The 20449-nt window shown below is 33.7% G+C and overlaps 2 protein-coding genes and 1 long non-coding RNA gene across 3 annotated transcripts; all 3 read right to left on the minus strand.

Annotated features, from left to right (window-relative positions):
* LOC148692586 (uncharacterized) lies at positions 1 to 2221 on the minus strand. Its single transcript, XR_015954034.1, has 2 exons — positions 321 to 2221; positions 1 to 229 (listed from the first exon to the last, which is right to left on the minus strand). It is a non-coding gene; the product is annotated as an uncharacterized LOC148692586 (long non-coding RNA).
* A 729-nt stretch (positions 2222 to 2950) lies between these two features.
* Positions 2951 to 5712, minus strand: LOC137745033 (fructose-bisphosphate aldolase 6, cytosolic). The gene is made up of 3 exons (XM_068484886.2): positions 5505 to 5712; positions 4196 to 4423; positions 2951 to 4001 (listed from the first exon to the last, which is right to left on the minus strand). The coding sequence occupies exons 1-3, from the start codon at positions 5530 to 5532 to the stop codon at positions 3181 to 3183; spliced, it is 1077 nt and encodes a 358-aa protein (XP_068340987.2). The 5' UTR covers positions 5533 to 5712; the 3' UTR covers positions 2951 to 3180.
* Positions 5713 to 9787: 4075 nt separating this feature from the next.
* Positions 9788 to 11185, minus strand: LOC137744043 (uncharacterized). Its single transcript, XM_068483906.2, has one exon. It carries the CDS (start codon positions 10962 to 10964, stop codon positions 10050 to 10052), a length of 915 nt encoding a protein of 304 aa, XP_068340007.2. The 5' UTR covers positions 10965 to 11185; the 3' UTR covers positions 9788 to 10049.
* Positions 11186 to 20449: the final 9264 nt, after the last annotated feature.

Genomic DNA, 20449 nt, shown 5'->3' on the forward strand with positions numbered 1-20449 from the left:
TGTTGGAATATACCGTAACGTGATATAATTATAAAATGTTGTCACATTATAATGAATGTTTTACGTAATTCATAATGTATTCTAAATTAAATTTAATTAATCGATCATCCATATTATAATACATAAATTAATCATACAAATTCACAGTATTTCAGTATCACACTATAATTTTAGCTTCACAGCCACGTATTGGCTCTCTCGCCCGGTCCACGCAGGCCTCATGCTTCATCTGAAAAAATATATAAATTAAATTCAAGGCTGTCAAATGTCATTGAATTTGTTTTTTATTTTTGTGTATAAAATTGTTTGCAATGCATCACCTGCATTATTATGTATGCTCTGCAGAGTCAAATCTTACGTGCTTCATGTTGGTTCCTTGTCACCTCACCCACCGCATTTCTGGTTGCGCTGTTTTGAACTCGATTTTAATTATAATTCTTGAAACTTGATTTTAATCATATTTTATTTTATAAAACTTAAAGGTTGCTACTTTACTTTTTGAAATTCAAAATTTGCTTCACCTTGTTCCTTGAAATTCGATTTTGATCTCATTTTGTTCTCTAACACTTGGAAGTCGTCTTTATAAAACTCATTTTGTTGTTAAATGGGTTTGATTTGGGTGCGCCATACTAATCATTTTCTTTTTTTTTATATTTTTTTCATCTCTTCAATTTATATTAAACTTAATATTCTCTTATTGTGGAATGTAACGCAGGGTGGAGATTTATAATATTTATTGCACATGTAGCATAGTCTTATTGAGTGTTGAATCTCATATATGTTTCAGAATGTGACCTATAAGTTTTAGTGAGAATAGAGAATCCACAAGTCAAAATGGAAACGAATTTTGAGTTTCAAAAAGTAAAATTGTGACTTTAGAATTGCAAGGAACAATATAAAATCAAAATGGAGTTCCATATGATATAGCTAAAAAAAAAGCCTCAAAAGTCAAAACAATAAGAGTTGATATATATGCCTCATCCAACAAACTTTCAACCCAGCACGTCATGTATTTGATTTGTGACACTGGTAAATCAAATGATGATGATCATTGGAGATTAAATTCTCTATACAAGTCTTCCATAATCCCTTTTTAAAAAAAACAAAAAAACAAAAAAACTTTTAACGCATTGATATATGAACCAAAATCCATCGCATCTTGTCACTAGCATCACTTGGGATCATGCGCAACAATTTTCTTTCTTTTTATGCCACGCCGATCTTCTTTTTAATATTCAAAACTGGCAAATTCTTAAAAATAAAAGCATGCAAAAGAATATGGCATGATGACATTTTTCGTTCGTGGTTTACTTCAAGCGTTTTATGCTTTTGGAGTTCAATGTCCGATGATTGTCTAACATCTTTAATATTCAAAACTGGCAAATTCTTAAAAATAAAAGCATCCAAAAGAATATGGCATGATGACATTTTTCGTTCGTGGTTTACTTCAAGCGTTTTATGCTTTTGGAGTTCAATGTCCGATGATTGTCTAACATGATACCAAACTTTTTTTTTTTTTTTTTTATCTAAAATTATATTTGAGATTGTCAAAATTCTCATTTTAGTTCCTGAGGTTTAAAATTCACCATCAATAATTTTGGTGTTTTTGTGATAAATTTATGTTAAATTGAAAGTATTTTTATTAGATCAATCTTTCCCCTTGAATTGATGGTTTCTTTAATTTAATGAAAATTTTTCACAAAAAAATTGAAATTGTTGACGGTAAACTATCTCAAGAATCAAATTGAGAACTTATGTCAATCTTAGATATTATTTTGAATAAAAAGCTTACCTTTTTTTTTTTGGCATAGTAAGATTGTGCGTAAAGATCAATAAAATAAACCCTAGCATGTTGTATAGTGTTATCTTTACACTTTGATGTTCTACATTGATAGCCATGACTCATTTGTACAAATTCTATTACAATTTATATTATATTTAAACTAGTCTAAATTATAGAAAGAAAATACAAACGAAGTACGTAGAGTAGAGTACATCAGCTATTATTAGCCAATATAACTACGTCAACGTTTAATATTCATGTCGACTTTTGAAATTCTTGTGAAAGAAGGAAAAAAAGTGGTAGTTAGGATGATGAATACCAAGTTGTGGAGGCATCAGCCGCATCACCTGCGCCTCTCTTTCCATCTCTCTTTATCTTCTCTTTTCTGAAACTGTTGAGCCAACTGGCCAAGTGGGGCTTTTAATATTTTTTGTCAAAAGGTGAATTTTGAAAATTCATGAATTATATTTGTTCATCGTACATTATGCTGTTAGTTTTTGTCAAATACTGTTAATATTTAATTTTAAATAAAAAATATTTAAAACGATTTCTAACTGCAATATGTACAATAAATAAACACGATTCACGAATCTCTCGCAAAAAAAATCCAGATTCGGAAGGTAATTTTAATTTGTTAAATAATATTTTTTTCTGAACAATGTTGAATAATTATTTAAACTTGGAATATTCTTCACTTCGATCCGATATGGAGACAATTTGAACAAGTTCTGCTGTTACGTTTTGGAATATTCTTCACTTCGATCCTTCTTTATAATCTTTATATAAAGGATGCCTCATACAGGATAAGGGTTAGAATTTGGTAACACATTTTTTTGAAAAACTTTTTAACACACATTTTTAAGAGACGAATATATTTATTCATCCAACTAGTTATTTTTTATGTATACTCTCAAATGTCATCTTTAACAAAATCACTAAAGTCCCGAGCAATATGACCACTTGATTAAATTTGATTAAATTTAACATTTTTATAAAATTGTATTCGTCTATTTTCTTCACTATAAATGAATGTCTTATGATTTCAAATTTATCTAATTCAAAAATGTTGTGAAAGCCCAATACAGTATTGGACCTAAACAATACCTAACCCAATCAAAAAATGAATCAAAAGATTTCAAATAAACACATTCTCGATCAACCCAAATATATAACAAAAGAAGTTTAAATTTCTCCAAACTAAAACCAAGTCGATGAACAAACTAAAACTCTCCTCAAAGCTTTTATCAAAACCTACTAGTATGCAGTAATAATCTCAGCACGACTCAGATTACGAAGAAAGTTTCAACAAACAAAAAGGAAAGACCTAGGTTACGAGACTGCGAAAACAAAGCTACCTTCTAACCGCGTAACAACTTGGTATTCGACAGCTTCCTCAATCAATACTTGTAGTCCTTGACATGAAGGTTCTCGGCGGCACCCTCGCCAAGCTTGGCGTCACCCTTGTAGGCTCCCAATGTCGCTTCCGAGTTAGCCTTGGCCCTGGTTAGGAAAGCTTCCTGAGCCTTCTTCACATTCTCCTCCTTTCCTGACCAAGCCTTGAGAGTGCTTTGCTGAAGGGCACGTCCAAAGGAGAATGAAAGAGTCCATGGCTTCTTCGCCTTTAACTTGTTCATGGCGTTGAGGTTGAGGGTAGCCTCCTCCTCGCTCTGCCCACCAGAGAGGAAAACCACAGCAGGGACAGCCGCGGGCACTGTGCGCTGCAAGGCGCAGACAGTGTGCTCGGCAATCACCTCGGGCGCAACCTTTTTGGAATCAGATCCTGGAGTCACCATGTTAGGCTTCAAGAGAGATCCTTCAAGCAGGACATGGTGGTCGTTAAGTGCCTTGTAGCATGCGGCAAGAACACGTTCGGTCACATCAGCACACTTCTGAATGTCATGGGATCCATCAACCAGGATCTCCGGCTCAACAATGGGAACAAGGCCATTCTCCTGGCAGATGATAGCATACCGGGCCAACCCATTGGCGTTCTCGTTGATTGCCAGCTGAGATGGCTCGGTGGGGGCAATCTTGAGCACAGCACGCCATTTTGCAAATCGGGCACCAGCTTCGTAGTACTTCTTGCAACGTTCGCCAAGGCCATCCAGACCCTGAGTTGTGGTTTCACAATTGGTACCAGCAAGCTCAACAGTGCCCTTGTCAACCTTAATGCCAGGAAGGACACCGCCCTCCTTCAAAACATCAACAAATGGCTTACCTGTATAGCATAAATCGAAATGTCAATGGCATGACATATCATCCAAGCACAAAAAATAAACAGAAATGACAATGTCATAGATAAACTTTCGAACCCTTCTATACATGGACAAACACGAGTATTGAAAACAATTCATAATTTTTGAATTAAACCTGATTTTAGACATGAATTTCATAATGTAGGTAGAAAAATACCAGCAGCTGTCTTCTGGTAGAGGGTTTCCTCAAAGAGGATGACTCCACTGAGGTATTGGAGGGCACCGGGAGTGGTGAAAAGCAGCTCACGGAGAGCGCGCCTGTTTGTCTCAGTATTCTCAACGCCAATGCTGGAAAGACGCTTGCCAATCGTGCCAGTTGACTCATCGGCAGCAAGGATACCCTTTCCCGGGGTACCAATGTAGGCAGCATTAGCAATGAGCTCATCTGCAAGCCAAAGATAATTCAGTATATTAACAACTGTCACAGAAATAGTTGCAAACTAAGACCCCAAACTTAGATTATCCACAAGAGAAAACAAAAAGAAAGCACGACGACGAAAGGACCGCTTCAAACTCTGTGAACATAAAATTCTTTTGAATTAAAACACCAATTAAGCAAATATTATCCGTCACAGTCACATTGTCTTGAGCGAATGTGCTCTCTCCTATGCATCCGAGTCCTAATCATCCTCCCGTATTTTTAAGACTAAATTTCTTGTGTAAAAAATCAATTAAAACGTCAGCTGATGACAAAAACAGAGTTTTACAGGTATATTTTTCATATAATTTGAGCTTTACACGTTAAAATAAACCTCAAATTCAGGTCATGCCAATCGATCCAAACAAACATGGATCGTAAATCATCATTTAATTAAGGAAAGTGTTATTAGCCCTTCAAAAATCTCATCCTACACTCCTCACGAGTGTATTTTTCTTTCCAAATATAGAAAGTTTGGAGTGTAGAATGAAATTTTTGAAGTGTCAGTAACAATTCCCTTAATTAAAACAATCATTATAACACAAATTAAAAATGATTTCTTACAACAAAAGGGCAAACCCTACAATCCAAAATTTTAAGATTTTTCTCTACCCTACATGATCATAACCATTAACACACCAGTAAAACACTAATACGAGGTGGCGGAAAAGTCCATAGAGAGTCCACTCAAAGTCGCACTTTGAGAGAGTAAAGAGTCACACTTTGAGAGTCTCCTTAGCATTTATCTTAATTAGTTTCAAATTAACTTTTAAAATTAAGCACCATCCAGGCATCCACACACTATTAAGTATTAATTACAATTCAGCAAAACTTATTTTAACACAGAAATATTAATTATCATCTTGATAGAAGCACCGATACAACACTAATCCATAATCCATACGATAAATTCAATACATACAGATACAGACCAGAGCAAACACATATAATTCAAAAATTAAACCAAACAATAACAAAAAGGGCAGAGTATTTCAAACGATAGATAAAAGGATGAAGAGAATATGTAACGGCGTTAGGCGATGATTACCGTGATACTTTCCCTTGAAGGCCGACATTTTTTACGGTGAGAAGAGAGAGCGGAAACTTAAGGGTCGGTTATGGATTGAGAGATTGAGTAGGAAGATGGGAGAAAATGGTGGGTGTGAGTGAGGGTTTTATATCAGAGACCAAGGCCTTGCGGAAAACGTTGACCTCAGTCAAGTGTATCTCGAAAGATCTTCGACATTCTCGTCATTTTGACTCTTTTGCCCTTAATTTCGTGCTGGGCTTTCAGTCCTTAGCCGACTTAACCCACAGAAAATGCCCCAATGATTATCCTTTTTTTTTTCTTCTTTTTTTAATGTAATTCATCTTAATCCATTAAGTTTAAATATCTGGATCATTGAAATTTGATCCAATGATTACATAAGAGCTCAATTTAAAAGTTATAATAATTTTAACCGTTAGATCAAATTTCAATGGTCCGAATCCTCTGACCTGATAGATTAGAAGGAAGAGATCTGGAGATAATCCATTTCCACCTATAAGAACAAAAAGAAAGAGAACAGCTAAAAGCTTCTCTTAAAAATAGGATTCTGATTTCTGTGCCACCTAATATTTTTAGCAAGGTTCTAAAAGATGCTAAGTTAGTTGGACGGGGGTTAGAACCTAGCGTCTAAACGGCTAGATGGGACCTAAACAGATTTTAGTATAATATTTTATAATATTAACACGAAAATTTACATTAAACTGTAAAATATCATAGAATTATGAAGTCCCACTTCAGCAAAATCTCCTTTGCATTGCTTGAGGACAAGTAGAAAAAAAGTTGGGGCAAAAAGAAGAGAAACTTAGGTCAAACTTGTAAAATCCATGTAATTTGCTTATATTCCCAAAGAATCCAATTCTTTGATGTGAAAGCTAAAGTTAACTAAAACCATTATTCCTCTTCGTCAGAATTTTTAATAAATGATGTTTGCTAGTCAATTGCTTGGTTGGTTTTACGTCAGTGGTTTTCAATGATTTTGATTACCAGTTACACCCTTCATTAGTGCTTAATTTGGCTTCCTCCATTCTTTCGGAAGGGTATAATTGGTAATCAAAATCACTGAAAACCACTGCGGTAAAACCAACCAAGCAACAAATTGTAGTGCTTACTGTTGGCCAGGTGGAGGCGCAGGTTGAATCTGTGGGTTTGGTTGGAATATGCGAAAACCCCGAGCGATTACCACCACCGCCACACTTTCATTTACCACTAATGCAAATATGTGAAAACACACGCTTTTATATACATTTGGTCACGTATTTTTGTGGAATTCATTTTACATGTGTATTTTAATGATTCAAATCTTTTATTTTGTAGAATTTTTTTAAAAAAAATTATGTTTATTAAAAATCATTCAAATTTGAAATTATATAACTATCATATTAAATTTAGTGTTTGTTTAAATAACAATGTTCGTTCATTTTCTTCTACAAATGTATCTTAATGGTTTTAGATTTGTCTAATTTTTTATCATATGATCTCTGAATGATGTACTAAAATATAAATAGTTTGGATCGTTGAAATACAGTATAAAGTAACCCTATAAAATAAGTATCAAAATATGTATAAAAAACGTATCCTCGAATCCTAACCTATACATACTTAATCCCCATATAGATACAGTTAGTTCATTCATTCTAATGGATTTTAGTATAAAAGAAGGAAGTATACCAACCTTCAACAATACTAAAATCAATCAACAGGGCAAACGTGTAAAGGTACATAATTCATAAGTCGGTAAGATTTTTTCGGTGAAAGTTTGAAGTTGGAAGCCCTTCCTTGTTGATTCAAAAGATCATAATTTGTTGAGTTTAATTCATGTTCGAAATTTTTAAGTTCAAGGATAAAGAATGAAGAGTGCCAAAGTTTCACGTTTTTAAATGTTTTAGGAGTCAAGTCTTTTCCCTTTCTACTACAACATGAACCGTTTCAAGTCAAGCAAAAGTTGTGTTGCTTATCTACGACTGAGGAAAACTAAGGTAGCCCTAGCACAATGGTTACCATGCAGTAAAACAGTCTGGCACATCAAGTATCGTAATATGTAAGGAGAAGTTTACTTTTTTTAGGTGTTCATCTACTTATATTATGACACTTGATATACCGAAACTTATTTTTAATACATTAAAAAATATCTGGTTAATGATTGGAGAATGAATGAAAAAGGTAACAAATGCCTTGAACCAGGTTGGCCCAGTTCCATTACATCTCTTCAGCCTGTGGTTTGGAAATGGACTTGGAGCCGAAGTCCAATTACATAAGAAAGTATAAATCCATCCACGAACATAGTATCGTAAGCACTTATTCAAGCTCAACCCTAATACTTCGAGTTTGATCATCGCAAGCTACTGACTTGAGCGTTAAAGTGTCTTGATCAAAACTAGGCCAAATTTTTTTTCAAACTCTCTTAAGTTCAAGATATTGTGTTCCGGTAAGTACTGACTATCATGTTTCATTTTCTCAACAAATATCATGAAAATGGTAATACATTGAGTTAGAATAGTACCCAACACCGTACATACTACAAAAGTATAACTCACTAAATTTAATGCATATGATAAAAAATGTCACAAAGATTAGCTTTTCAAATTTTGTATAAGTTGGAAGTAGAAGATATATAAGCTTAATGTCTAGAATTGGATCAGATAATCACAAGCAGAGCTAGCTAGTGGTTGTCCCAGGTTCTAGCACACCCTAAGTTTTAAATTTTGGAACTTTATGGTGTTAAAATAAGCATGTTGTGGAACACTTAAGCGTAATATTGCACAAAGTAGAAATTTTGCCTACTGCTAACACCTAAATCTCGCTACATACTACAGGGAAAATAAATTAGTCCACTCCTATATAAATTCCTAGATCCGTCCTTGATAATCGCTAGATTCAAGATATGTTAGTTATAAAGAAAACTTATCGTTTCAATCTTATTATCAATGGCGATAAAGTGTGTACGGTTCTTTTTCTACTATTAAATTAATAATATTTTAAATCTAACAAATTATCTTATCCAAACCAATTCACTTTTAGGCATCACACATGGCCTAAATTTGATGAATGAAACAAACTCCTTGCAACTTTGACCAAAAACGATAGCTCTTATTAGGCAAAGCTTTGGGCTAACAATTTAGTTTTGTATGGGAATACGGATAAATGAGAAATCCGATAACACTTGATTTCAATGAGATGGTGACTTAAATTTATTGACACATGTGAGGCTGGACCTAACCTATTTTGACACTTGCAAAAGAAATTTAATCCGTGAAAATAGTAGCTACTAGCTATATAGTCCTTGTCGTTGACGTTGTTCATTGTATGATGTTGAACTACTATGCCCGTATACATAGAGTAAGCATCGTGTTTGAATTCTCTAGGTTTTGGTGGTATAAATCCTGACACAACATAAAATTATGATTCAAAACTCCAACGACATTATTAAGATTATGTCATGATTAACTACATACATCGTGTTAAACTTAATTAGTACTCGACAAAGATCTAAAACAACATGACCTGAACACAACCCAAAACGACCAGATATCACCTCTAGTTGGTGCTTGATACAAACCTAACTCGAAAGTAACAAGCGATGCCTCAAATAAAATTTCTTTCAATTGGGTTCGAAGTACTGCTTGTTACAATCAAAATAATAAAACTGTCAGTCTGTCACAATCTTAGATGATTCGGTTCTCCTACCTCTCGAACATTGGAGACGTTTTGAACACCTATATATTGTTGGTTTGAATGAGGTTGGCAAGTATGCCAAAACAATAGTTGTACTAGTGCAAAGCTTAAACCTAATCAATTGGGTAAACTCAATGTCAAGCAATAAAATTCAGCCGTTATTTGCAAACCAATAATATGAAGCTTGTGCACGTTTCCTGGCAATTACCTCATAAAAAATGCATAAACAAATGTTATAATAGCAGACCAAAAAATGTGCACGTTTCAATGGGTAAATTAATTGCCAAAATTTTTGCCCCCTTGGGTTTTAAAAAGCCAATCTATTTTGGCCATACGGCAAAAATCACTAAACATGAACAAAAAGGGCCACCTGCGGAAAATTTATGTTCCTATAAATTCTGAAAAATCACTAAAAGGAAAAAAAAAGGAAGAAAAATTTGAGTATTCTAATATATAACAATATATAATAATATACATTGCTTTTTACGTGGATCACATTTACTTGTTAAATTTTCTTGAAGTCTTAAATGCATCTTCAACTGTTTCTGTAATGTGTCATATATGATTGAACTCTACATAATAAAAATAGAATATTTGGCTTGGAAGGGAAAGAGGGAGGAAGCAGAGTACACATTAAATTTTGATTGTGTGTCGTACATCATTTTTAATGCAAATGCTTCCAGTAAAATTAAAATTTATACAATTTTTCTTCTTCAAGTAAAGCATATAATTTCATCTAATCTTCAACTTTTAAAACTATAAAATAAACAAACAACTTATAAAGTCGTTGTTAATATAATTTCTTCTGTTCACTAAATAAAATATAAAATAAATATAAAAAAAAGGTAAAAATTAGAGGAAAAAACAAAAGAATCAGTCAGGTCTCTTACACGCGCAGATCAACAAAGAAAATTCATCAGCACTTTCTTGCCCTTTCTTTTCCAAATTCTTGTCTTCCAACCAGAGCCTGCTATCCAATCCACTCCTTGTCCTGAACATAAAGACAGCTACCCCAGATTTTGGATTGAACAACCAGTCATGGATATCCCACATCAAATCCACCAGCAAACCATCCAAAAAAATTGTTTGGTTTCCTCTGAAATTCCACCTCAACCTCTTCACCTGAAAAACCTTCTTCTTGTCAATGCAGACCGATAAAACCGGGCTTTTCGAGCCCGGTTCTTCGGGTTGATCACACCTGATTACGATGTCATGTGATAGTCCAGTGTCACGGAATTGAGCTTTTGTTGCATACACAGCACTGCCTGAAAAATGCTCACTCCTAGAAACCAATGTGAATTTTTTCTGTGACATGATGGTTTTGTACTTCTCCAAGTCCAAAACTTGTTCGACCTTGTCGCCGAGGAGGAGGCAGAGTTCCGAGTCAGCTAGAACCATGACGAAAAACCCGGTTGCCGGTTCCGGTCCGGAATCATAATTGGCAGTGGACAAATCCCAGAAGACTTCAATCTTTGTATTGCAGGATTGGAATGCCAAGGTGCCCTTTTGGTCTTCCAACTTGTGGGAATCGGAATTGGATTTGGAAGGCTGAGATTTGTTGTCTCCAACGGTGACCGTGACTCCTTGGGCTGTGAATTTGTTGAACCAGGTGAGTGTGATCAAAATCCGGTTCTGGGTTGAGAGCCTGGCTTTGTATAAACATGACACTTCGTTTGGGATTGATGGGGCTAATTTTGGGGTCACATAAGCTTGGTTTGATGTTCCTGAGCAATACGAATCTGAGACTTTTATGGCATGCTCGCTGTAACAAGTTGCTATGCTTCTCATTGTGTATGAGAAATCCGAAGATCGAAAATTCGAAGATTGATCTATCTTCTGTATCGTTCTGACTTTGTCGGATGTCCCCGAGGGGACGAAGATGGAGAGGAAATGAGAAGAAATGGGACTCAAAATTTGGAGAGGAAGAAGGAAGGGAGTTTGGTCTTCCTTTTTGGCTATGGAAGAAGAAGGAGAAAAAAAATACTTGTCTTGTATATGGTTTGCTTCCATGTGGGGGTGTCCTTTCGTATTCACAACATTAAGTGTAAAAAATGAAAATATAAAATAAAATAAATTAAAAAAATTAATTAGTGAAGAAAAATAAAGGGAAAGACAGTGAAATCCATGTGTTCTAGGGCAGCCTAACCACATTAATTACGATTCCAATAACCTTAACAATTGTTTAAGGAAAATATTGAAAGCGAATAAATCAGCATTACACTAACAAAAAAAAAAAAAATCAGTATACTTGAAACACGAGGTGGTATACTAGATGAGTGATGAGTGTTTGGGTAGTCTATCTGATCTGTTTTGTTATACCTGCAAATACAAAACCATAATCTGGATTAGTTAGCTCCTAACCTAACTTAGACTATATTTTAAGTCAACCAAAGATTGACAGCCGCAATATAAGGAAAATTTTGTTAATGGATTGTCCTAAAGAATAGGTCTATGAATCTATCATGTATATCAGTTTGTTTTTTTTTTTTTTTTTTGGGTTGTATAGAATTCCAATGTTACCTAAACACACAAAATCGACACATTTGATAACACTTTATCTAGGGATGTGATATCCACACACCCCTTTTTACTTCTCCCACACCTTTTTGGTTTTCGGCCGTCGGATCGGATGAATTGAAGAAGATCAACAGACATAAATTAACAAGGGGTGTGCTATCAGCACACCCCCTTTATCTAATAGAGAGGACTATACCATTACATGTGGGATCCACCGATTAGAAAGTGTGTCAACAACTGTGTCAATTTTGTGTATTTAAACAACATTATTCATTTGTTTTTATTAGAGCATTATCACACAATTAGTACATGTACTACTTGGGGTAACGTTTATTGTCAGACAACACGGGTGTGTTATGCCCCAATTGTGCAGTGTAACGGAGAAAAACTTAAGTGCAGTTGTTTTTGCCATGTGACAGGCTGCAATGATGAGTGATAGTAAAATCTAGATAGTTGAAGGACCCGTGTTTAAACGATAAATTTGATTGTCAAATTTGAATACATGTCTTAACTAGGTTGTATTGTCATTCATCACTATCATGTGGTAGAAACAACCCTACTACAGCTTTTATGGTTTGAACTATATACTGTTCATATAAAGATCAATTTGAATAATGATTTGAATTTAAATTCCAATCTTCTTAGCTACTAATATTGTTGTACAGTGATGTTCATTTTCAATCTTAAGTGAAAGGTCTCAAGTTTGATTATTATAAATAACAAATATAATACGTAGTTATGGTTAATTCATCGTGTCAATCCAAATCTCCCACCCCAAAATCGATCGATTATGGAAAAAAAATTCCAATATTATTTCTATAAAAAGTAGGCTAGCCTAAAAAGTATGATAAGAATATTTCTAATGATAATTAAGAATTTAAGCTCAAAGAGATATGGATAAGCCAAATAAGGGGAATTTGATAAATACTTAATGGCACGTAGGTAGGGGGTAGTGAACTGACTTGCAGGATGCCATTGCCATTGGATAACATGGAGTTGTGCCTATCTATGATGGTGATGAAATGGATGATAGTGATCATTTGGGTCCACGAAATAAAAGCAGCCGTGACCTACTCCCTACTATGATGGAGGGATTTTTGAAGGCTCTGAAACACAAACGCTACATTAAATGTTATTATACAAGTAGAGAATTTTTTTTTTTTTAAATGTCCATCCATTGATATAATAACGCATAACATATATGTTCGTCTTCTAGATAAAGGAAGACAAATTTAGAATTCATGAAATTTTACTATTTATGTATTTCTAAGGTTTATTAATTTCTCTTCTGCAATTAAAAATCTTATTTATTATTGTTAATGCAATTCAGTTACAAATGTTAAACCTTTACGTTTTAAAACAGAAAACCCAAACATTGAAAAACCAAAAGATAGACATGAAAATAATATAATTAATAATATTAATAGGGGAGCTTTCACATCCTTGAATTTAATAAAAACATAGCAAATTAATACAACGGTTACAGTTTGAAGAATATAGAATTTACTTTCTTAGGAAAGGTTCGTGCATGGTACCCTTCCTTATTGTGACAAATTATTTTGCGTATCCTTGTAAATATTGTTTTGGGTTTGCCTAGTGCGTTGAACTTAGGCTTAGACAAATGAGTCGTGTTTGTGTCGTTTTCGTATCATACTTATTATCTTAACAAGCTTTTAACAGGTGACCCGATAACAATCCGATTCTTTAACGAGTTGGGTTGTTTTGTGTTTGGTAATGGGTCATGCAAGAAATTGTGATACTTAATGTCTAGATCTGGTATATAAAATCTTATAGAGTTCTTAATGGGTGTTTCGATAACGACCCTACTCATTAACGGGTTCTTAAATGGTGGCCCGGTAATGACATGATTTGTTAACAAGTCAACCATAAACTTGTTAATTTTGTGTCATTTTGTGTCGAGTTAACAGGTCGTGAAAGAAATTGCCGAATGTAGTTAAACTCTCGACCAAATAGTTTTAAGTTAGAATCCGAAGCTGTACGTTCTAAACAAAAAAGTCCTATTCAAAAACAAAAATTATAAATTTCGAACCAAACCCATTGGATCATCATTAGTTTTTCTTTTGAGAAAATTAGAATTAGATGCCTCATTTTAGACTTTTGTAGACTAAACATTTATGCTTTTTGAGTTTTTGAAACATTTGATTAAGATACTCAGACTTGAACTACTTCGGATTAATTGAAATTAATTTACATTTAAATATCTGCTATATATTTTAAATAATTTCAACTATATTTAAGTCTAAAAAATTTAAACTTTTCAAATCTAAATGTACACCCACGCCAAATGAAAACGTACCAGCCCCGAATTAAAACATACCCAATTATAAACTATATTAAAATGAATATTCATCTTTTTGGAATGTTTAAAAATATGTTTGATTCATGCACAATACTCTATATAGTCTTGTTTTTTGGTAGATAAGAACAACTTTTAGTTGATCGAAGATAAATCCTTATTATTGTAGGTAATGCTAAATAATAACGATAAATCATATAATTTTGAATTAACAAAAAGGTTATTGTCCGTTGATTAATGACTTTTTCTATATAAAAAAAATTAATTAAAGTAATTTAAAATTTTTCCTGGTTAACGACTCTTGCTATAAAAAAATAATTAATTAAAGTAATTCCTCGTTATTAGGAAAAAAAGTAATAAAACTTATGTTTTGAAAACAAACGTACCAAAACTTCAAATGTACGAAAAAATCAAATGTACCAAGAAGCTAAATGGACCAAAAATTCAAATGTACCAAGTAACTAAATGTATCATTATAATCAAATGTACCGCTATAACCAAACGTACATAACAACGAGTTTTGTTACATTCTATTTAATTTACTAATATAAATATTTTAATAAAAAATATAAAATATCTTAAATCATCACAATAAGAGATGCATAAAAATAAGAGGAAAAAAGGGAATGCTAATGTGAATAGACTTCTGATGAAATAAAATTAAAGTACCAAAATTGTAGGGAAAATGTTTAATCAAATTTGCAAAAAAGAATAGATGTTTAATCTATGACATTTAAAAATGAAGTGTCTATATCAAAACGTCCCTTTTCTTTTTTAGGTATAGGTTGTTCCCAATTTGCAGGGTTGAATTAGAAGTGAAGTTGGTGTGTTAGTTGGTCACTGACCCATTGGTTTAAAATTTCAAGTACTTGTTAGCTAAACACAACTGTTATTTGAGAGGGAGGGAAGGCTTGAGTGTTCGATTGGTAACCTAAAAACGGGAAAACGACCATTAATTCAAACGTCAAATTGAAGCATTAAGGGAGCTGATTAGACGTCCTAGCTAATTACAAGAAAACATTGAACACGATTTAAATTAATATCATTACGATCCTTAGCAACAAAAATCACTTTTACATAGATCGGTCTCGTCTCTCCTTGCAATGTGGTTAGCAATTATGTTTATATGTTAGTATCACTATGGTTTAGGGATACTCTTTCTACCTGTAAGTGTAAGATCCCACATTGATCAACGGAGAGGTGATAATGTGTCTTATATGTACATGCTCCCCTCCCTATAGCACGAGGTATTTTGGGAACTCACTGGCTCCTGATCTCATAAGAACTTTGAAGTTAAGCGAGTTTGGGCGAGAGCATAGTCCTAGGATGGGTGACCCCCCCCTGGGAAGTTCTCGTGCCGAAACCCAAAAACAAAACCGTGAGGGAATGGTGAGCCCAGAGCGGACAATATCGTGCTACGGCGGAGTAGAGCTGGGATGTGACAGTAAGTTAGAGATTCAAGGTTCAACTCACTTTAATGACAAGTTCGATATCTAATTATTATAACTGACATATTGTGTACCCTAGCCTAAAGGCCACTACTTGGTTCCTTATATGTAAGGAGTCATTTATTTTTACATGCAACAAGTCATTCCTTCTTACATGATGATGTGACATTATTTACCAAATAAACATCATAATTCAAACCGTTTTATTCAATTTAGAGACCGTTTAATTATTCATATGAATTAAACAAATTGATGGTTAATCATGAGCATATTACTTGTTAGCAAAACCGTTGATTTGTTTGACAAATAAGGATGACTAAACGAGCTCTTTTAGAGATGATCTTTAGAAGATGATAAACGAATGGTTGAATCACAACACTTATACAGTGAGATAGTGTCACGTTGTCATGTAAGGAAGAATGATTCATATTACATGACCACGTGACATCATTTAGAAACGTCATGATCAATGGTTCAAATTGTGATATTTGTATAGTTTAAATGGTAAAATAAACAAATTAGATTGTTAAACAGTAGAATAAATTGTTCAGGTTAAGATATTTGTATGCATACATTACACCTTTAGATTGTGACTTAATGATGACAAGAAAGTAAGTCTATCTTGCCTGCAAAGAAAACAGAAGACATGCATGTCTTCATAATATACACTCCATGAATATAGGGTAACTGAGATCTCACAGGCGTGAGCTGTGTGATGATTTATTAGTGCGGTGTACCGTCTTCTCTCTTGAGAATACGTAGAGAGGCCCAGATCTAATGAAAGATGCTGAACCAAAAATAGTAATGTCGGTATTGAAAGTGGCTAACTGTACAAAGTATATCGAGTACTGATTCAGCGCACAGGCAAAGTCCTTTTCGGTATTTTGATTCCCCCAAAAGTAGCAGAATGTGGGGAACTTTCTTTCACGTCACGCCCTCCCAGAAACGTATCTGGCATGATGATCACTTCTCTATACCACAAATTTTTGCTTAATCACATGAAAGCATCCTTTTTAAGTTAATGATGCTAACCAAAAGTATATAATTCTACGTGGTTTTGGTTCAATCAACCAGCGTGATATATCACATATTTGAAAATATTAATTTATAGATCCCACATTAATTAAAAAAAGAATTTGGCTACCATACTTAATTATATGTATATAATACATTAATCATCATTTTGACCATCTGATGATGATGTATTAAATCTATATATTCATATGAATTATATATTATTGTCAGAAGATGATTGTACTAATAGTTAATTTATATTCATAATTTAGCAGCCACTTAGTATTATGGACCATGGTCTAATAATATTCTTCTTCACTTGTAAGTGAGAGATCTTAAGTTCAATTCTCGGTAAAGACGAATTTGAACCAAATTAATATGGCTAGTGGACTATAAGATTTAGCATACTCTCCTACCCCTTATACCATCTCAAACTTTTGGGTTAAAACCTAAAATTTTTAACCCAAAAAATTTAGGTTAACATGTTTTGTGCACCAACCCTTTTGGGTTAAATTTTTAGTCCAAGATCATAAAGAATGAATTTAGGATTCCTAGAAAAAAAATTATGTAAACTATCCAAATTTAATTTTATGAACATTTTAACCTAAAAATATTTAGATTCTGATAAATATTGAAAAATAACTAAACCGACATCATGAAACTCGTGGAACACTATGAAAGAATATGAAACACATGAAAGATTTTTTTTTTTTAAATTATTTTAGCCGTTGAATTTAAATTTGAATCGTTAGATCTTTTTCTTTACAGTTAGATTTGATCATATTAGATCTTAGTCATTGAATTTAATGAATTTATAAATATAAAACTAAAATAAAATACACATATATAGTAACCCACTAACCTGGAGGGAATTCTGGGTCAAATTTGTCTCAAAAATGAGTTTTGGGTTAAAGCTCATATTTGGCCTAAGGGTTGGAGCAAGTTGGGATAGGTTTAGAATAAAAATTTTGAGTTTTACTCCAAGGGTTGGAGTTGGTCTTGGAGTAGATAATATCATATATTGATTGTATTCAAATAGTCATAGCTTAGCAAACATATAAGCAAATTATGGTTACAATTAAAATCTTCGGAGCACAATTAAGGGGCATTTAGACTTAAGGACCTAAAGAAGATTATTTTTTTATTATAACCGGGATGCTTTTATAAATCTAATTTTAGTCACTAATTTTAAAACTCATTATCAGTCATATTAAATACCCTTGCCATTATTTTCAACTTTTCTTTCTAAAATTCCTAACTTAATCATCAATTAGGCCTTAAAAATAGGAATTTTTATTGCTACAAATCAAATTTAGCAATTTAAAATGGAAGACTTTTTTTTGTTTGTTAAAAAAAAATGGAAGACTTTTTAAAATATTTTTCTAATGAGAATTAAACTATATAGAAATTTATTCAAACAATCACAAAACCAAACAAATAAACTAATATGTAGACACAATAAACAATATACAAAATAAAGGTACATGAATATATGTGTGTGTGTGTGTGTGTGTGTGTGTGTGTAGGTGCATACATATACATAGGTTCATATGTATAGGTGCAGAAATGTATATATAGGTGCATATATATAGGTACACATATATACATAAGTTTATATGTATAGGTATACAAATGTATATATAGGCATATATATATATATATCGGTACATAAATATATATTTATGTACATATGCATAGGTACACAAATTATGTATTAATTTATATATATGCATATAAACATTTATGCATTGTTACCACTTAAGCATTTTTTTACCCGTATTGAATACACATTAAGTACAAAATAAATGAGACATATCAGCATAGTTATGTTGATAAGCAATTTTTTACCTGTATTTGTGTATTGTGACATATCAGCATAGTTATGTTGATCAGATTGACAGTGCTGACTAGGACAAACAAGGATTAGTTAGAATTGGTTGTTGGTTAAGGGTTGTTAGGGAGTGACTTAGAGAGGAAGTTGCATGGTTACTATATAAGAGAATATTGTAAAAGGGAAAGGTTGTTGTAAAAGTTGACATGGCAATGAAATATACTAGCTATTGATACATTAAGTAAAAAGCAGAGTAAGGGTTGTATCATTGGTATCAACCATTGTTTCCGATCCTGACTTGATCCTTCTCGTGTATGACTCGGCTCGCTTCCAGAAGAACAATGGAATCGCGTGTATCTAAGCTGGAATCCTTGTTTGAAGAATTTCAGAAATAATTCAAGGAATCCAGAATCGAGTTCCACAAATCGCGAATAGAGTTCCGAGTGACTCATGAGTTGATTCTTCAACAGCTACATTCTTTATCTTCAAAGGGTGGTGGGTATGTAGGCGAATCTTCATAAACAACACATTTTGATCCGAATTTGCAAATGGGTACAAACCCTAATTTCGCCCCCAATTCTTTTCGTCAAGAAATCGCCACGATTGCTTCGAATATGTGTCAACCACTTATGAAGATGGACTTTCCCAGATTTGGCGATGGTGATGAACCCTTAGGGTGGATTTACAAATCTGAGCACTATTTTGATTTCTTTAACATCGAAGAATTCAAGAAAGTGAAAATGGCTTCCTTCCATCCGGAAGGCGAACCGTTACAGTGGTTTCAATGGGATAATTGCATTGCCAATTATCCAAAGTGGGAAGATTTCAATCGAGCACTATGTCAAGAATTTAGGCCTTCCGAGTTCAAAGACGCTGTTGAGAGTTTAGCGAAATTGAGACAAATTGGATCTTTGAGGGATTATGTTCTTGAATTCAGAAGATTGGCCAATCACACAAGAGATATGACTCATTCTCTTTTGAAATTTTGCTTTATTAGAGGTCTCAAATCTGAATTGCACCATGATGTGAAGATCTTGAAACCCAGGGACGTTTTTGAAGCAACTGCGTATGCACAGCAGCTGGATGCGAAATTGTCAGACTTAAAGGTCAAATCTTTTCCTTGTTCTTCTGTTAATTCTTTTTCTTGTACTCCATTACAGACTGTTAATACTGGTAATACTGGAGAAATTAAAAAGCCTGATACTGTTAGGAGAATGACTCCTGAAGAAGTCGAATATTGTAGGAAACATGGGTTATGCTTTCATTGTAAGGAAAAGTATGCTAGAAGTCATTCTTGTGAGAAAAAACAGCTTATGCTTATTGATGTTCACACTCCTGATGATAATGAATCCTCTGATGATGAGAATCTAGAACCAGAAATCACTTCTTGTGCTATTTTTGGCACTCATGCACCTAAATCCATCAAGACTATGAAAGTATTAGGTTGCATCAAAAATTGCCCTGTGATAATCCTCATTGATTCTGGAAGTTCCCACAATTTCATTGATTCTTCTTTGGTAAAGAAGATTAATAGTCATCTTGATACATCTCACTCTTTTAGTGTCAAGATTGCTGATGGGGGAAAAGTTAATACAATTGGATCCTTGGGAGCTATCTCTTTAAAAATTCAGACTTATCAGTGTATAACTGACTTGTATGCTATAACTCTTGGTGGTTGTGACATTGTATTAGGGGTTCAGTGGTTGAGAAATCTTGGACTAGTCCTTTGGGATTTTGATAAATTGTATATGAAGTTCACAAAGGGTGATGTCACTTACTATCTTTCTAGTCCTGAGACTCCTAGGGAGCACATTTAAGATGTCTCCATTTTCCAAATGGAGAATCTTATGCAACAAGAGTCTTCCATTGACGTCTTCCTGTTTCAAATCCAGACTGAAGACATGGTTCAGCCTCAAGACTCACTTACTGCTCAACAATTTATGGAATTGCAACAGTTATTACAAGAATTTGAGGGAGTTTTCTTGACTCCAAGCACTCTTCCACCTCATAGGTCACATGACCATCGCATTCCTTTATTAGAGGGAAGCACACCCCCAAGCATGAGGCCCTATAGATATGGACCTTTGCAGAAGACATAAATTGAAAAATGTGTGCATGAATTGTTAGAGGCTGGGTTTATCATAAT

Source organism: Pyrus communis, chromosome 12 (genome assembly GCF_041283825.1).
Source record: "Pyrus communis isolate YQ-2024b chromosome 12, ASM4128382v1, whole genome shotgun sequence".
Classification (NCBI taxonomy): domain Eukaryota; kingdom Viridiplantae; phylum Streptophyta; class Magnoliopsida; order Rosales; family Rosaceae; genus Pyrus; species Pyrus communis.

Bases quoted from the DNA above. Each gene is read 5' to 3' on its own strand.
- LOC137745033 (XM_068484886.2), bottom strand. From the start codon at position 5,532: ATGTCGGCCTTCAAGGGAAAGTATCACG. The intron at 4,424-5,504 runs GTAATCATCGCC...TTTGGCTTGCAG, and splicing joins CTTCAAGGGAAAGTATCACG to ATGAGCTCATTGCTAATGCT. The intron at 4,002-4,195 runs GTATTTTTCTAC...TATGCTATACAG, and splicing joins CTACCAGAAGACAGCTGCTG to GTAAGCCATTTGTTGATGTT.
- LOC137744043 (XM_068483906.2), bottom strand. From the start codon at position 10,964: ATGAGAAGCATAGCAACTTGTTACAGCGAGCATGCCATAAAAGTCTCA.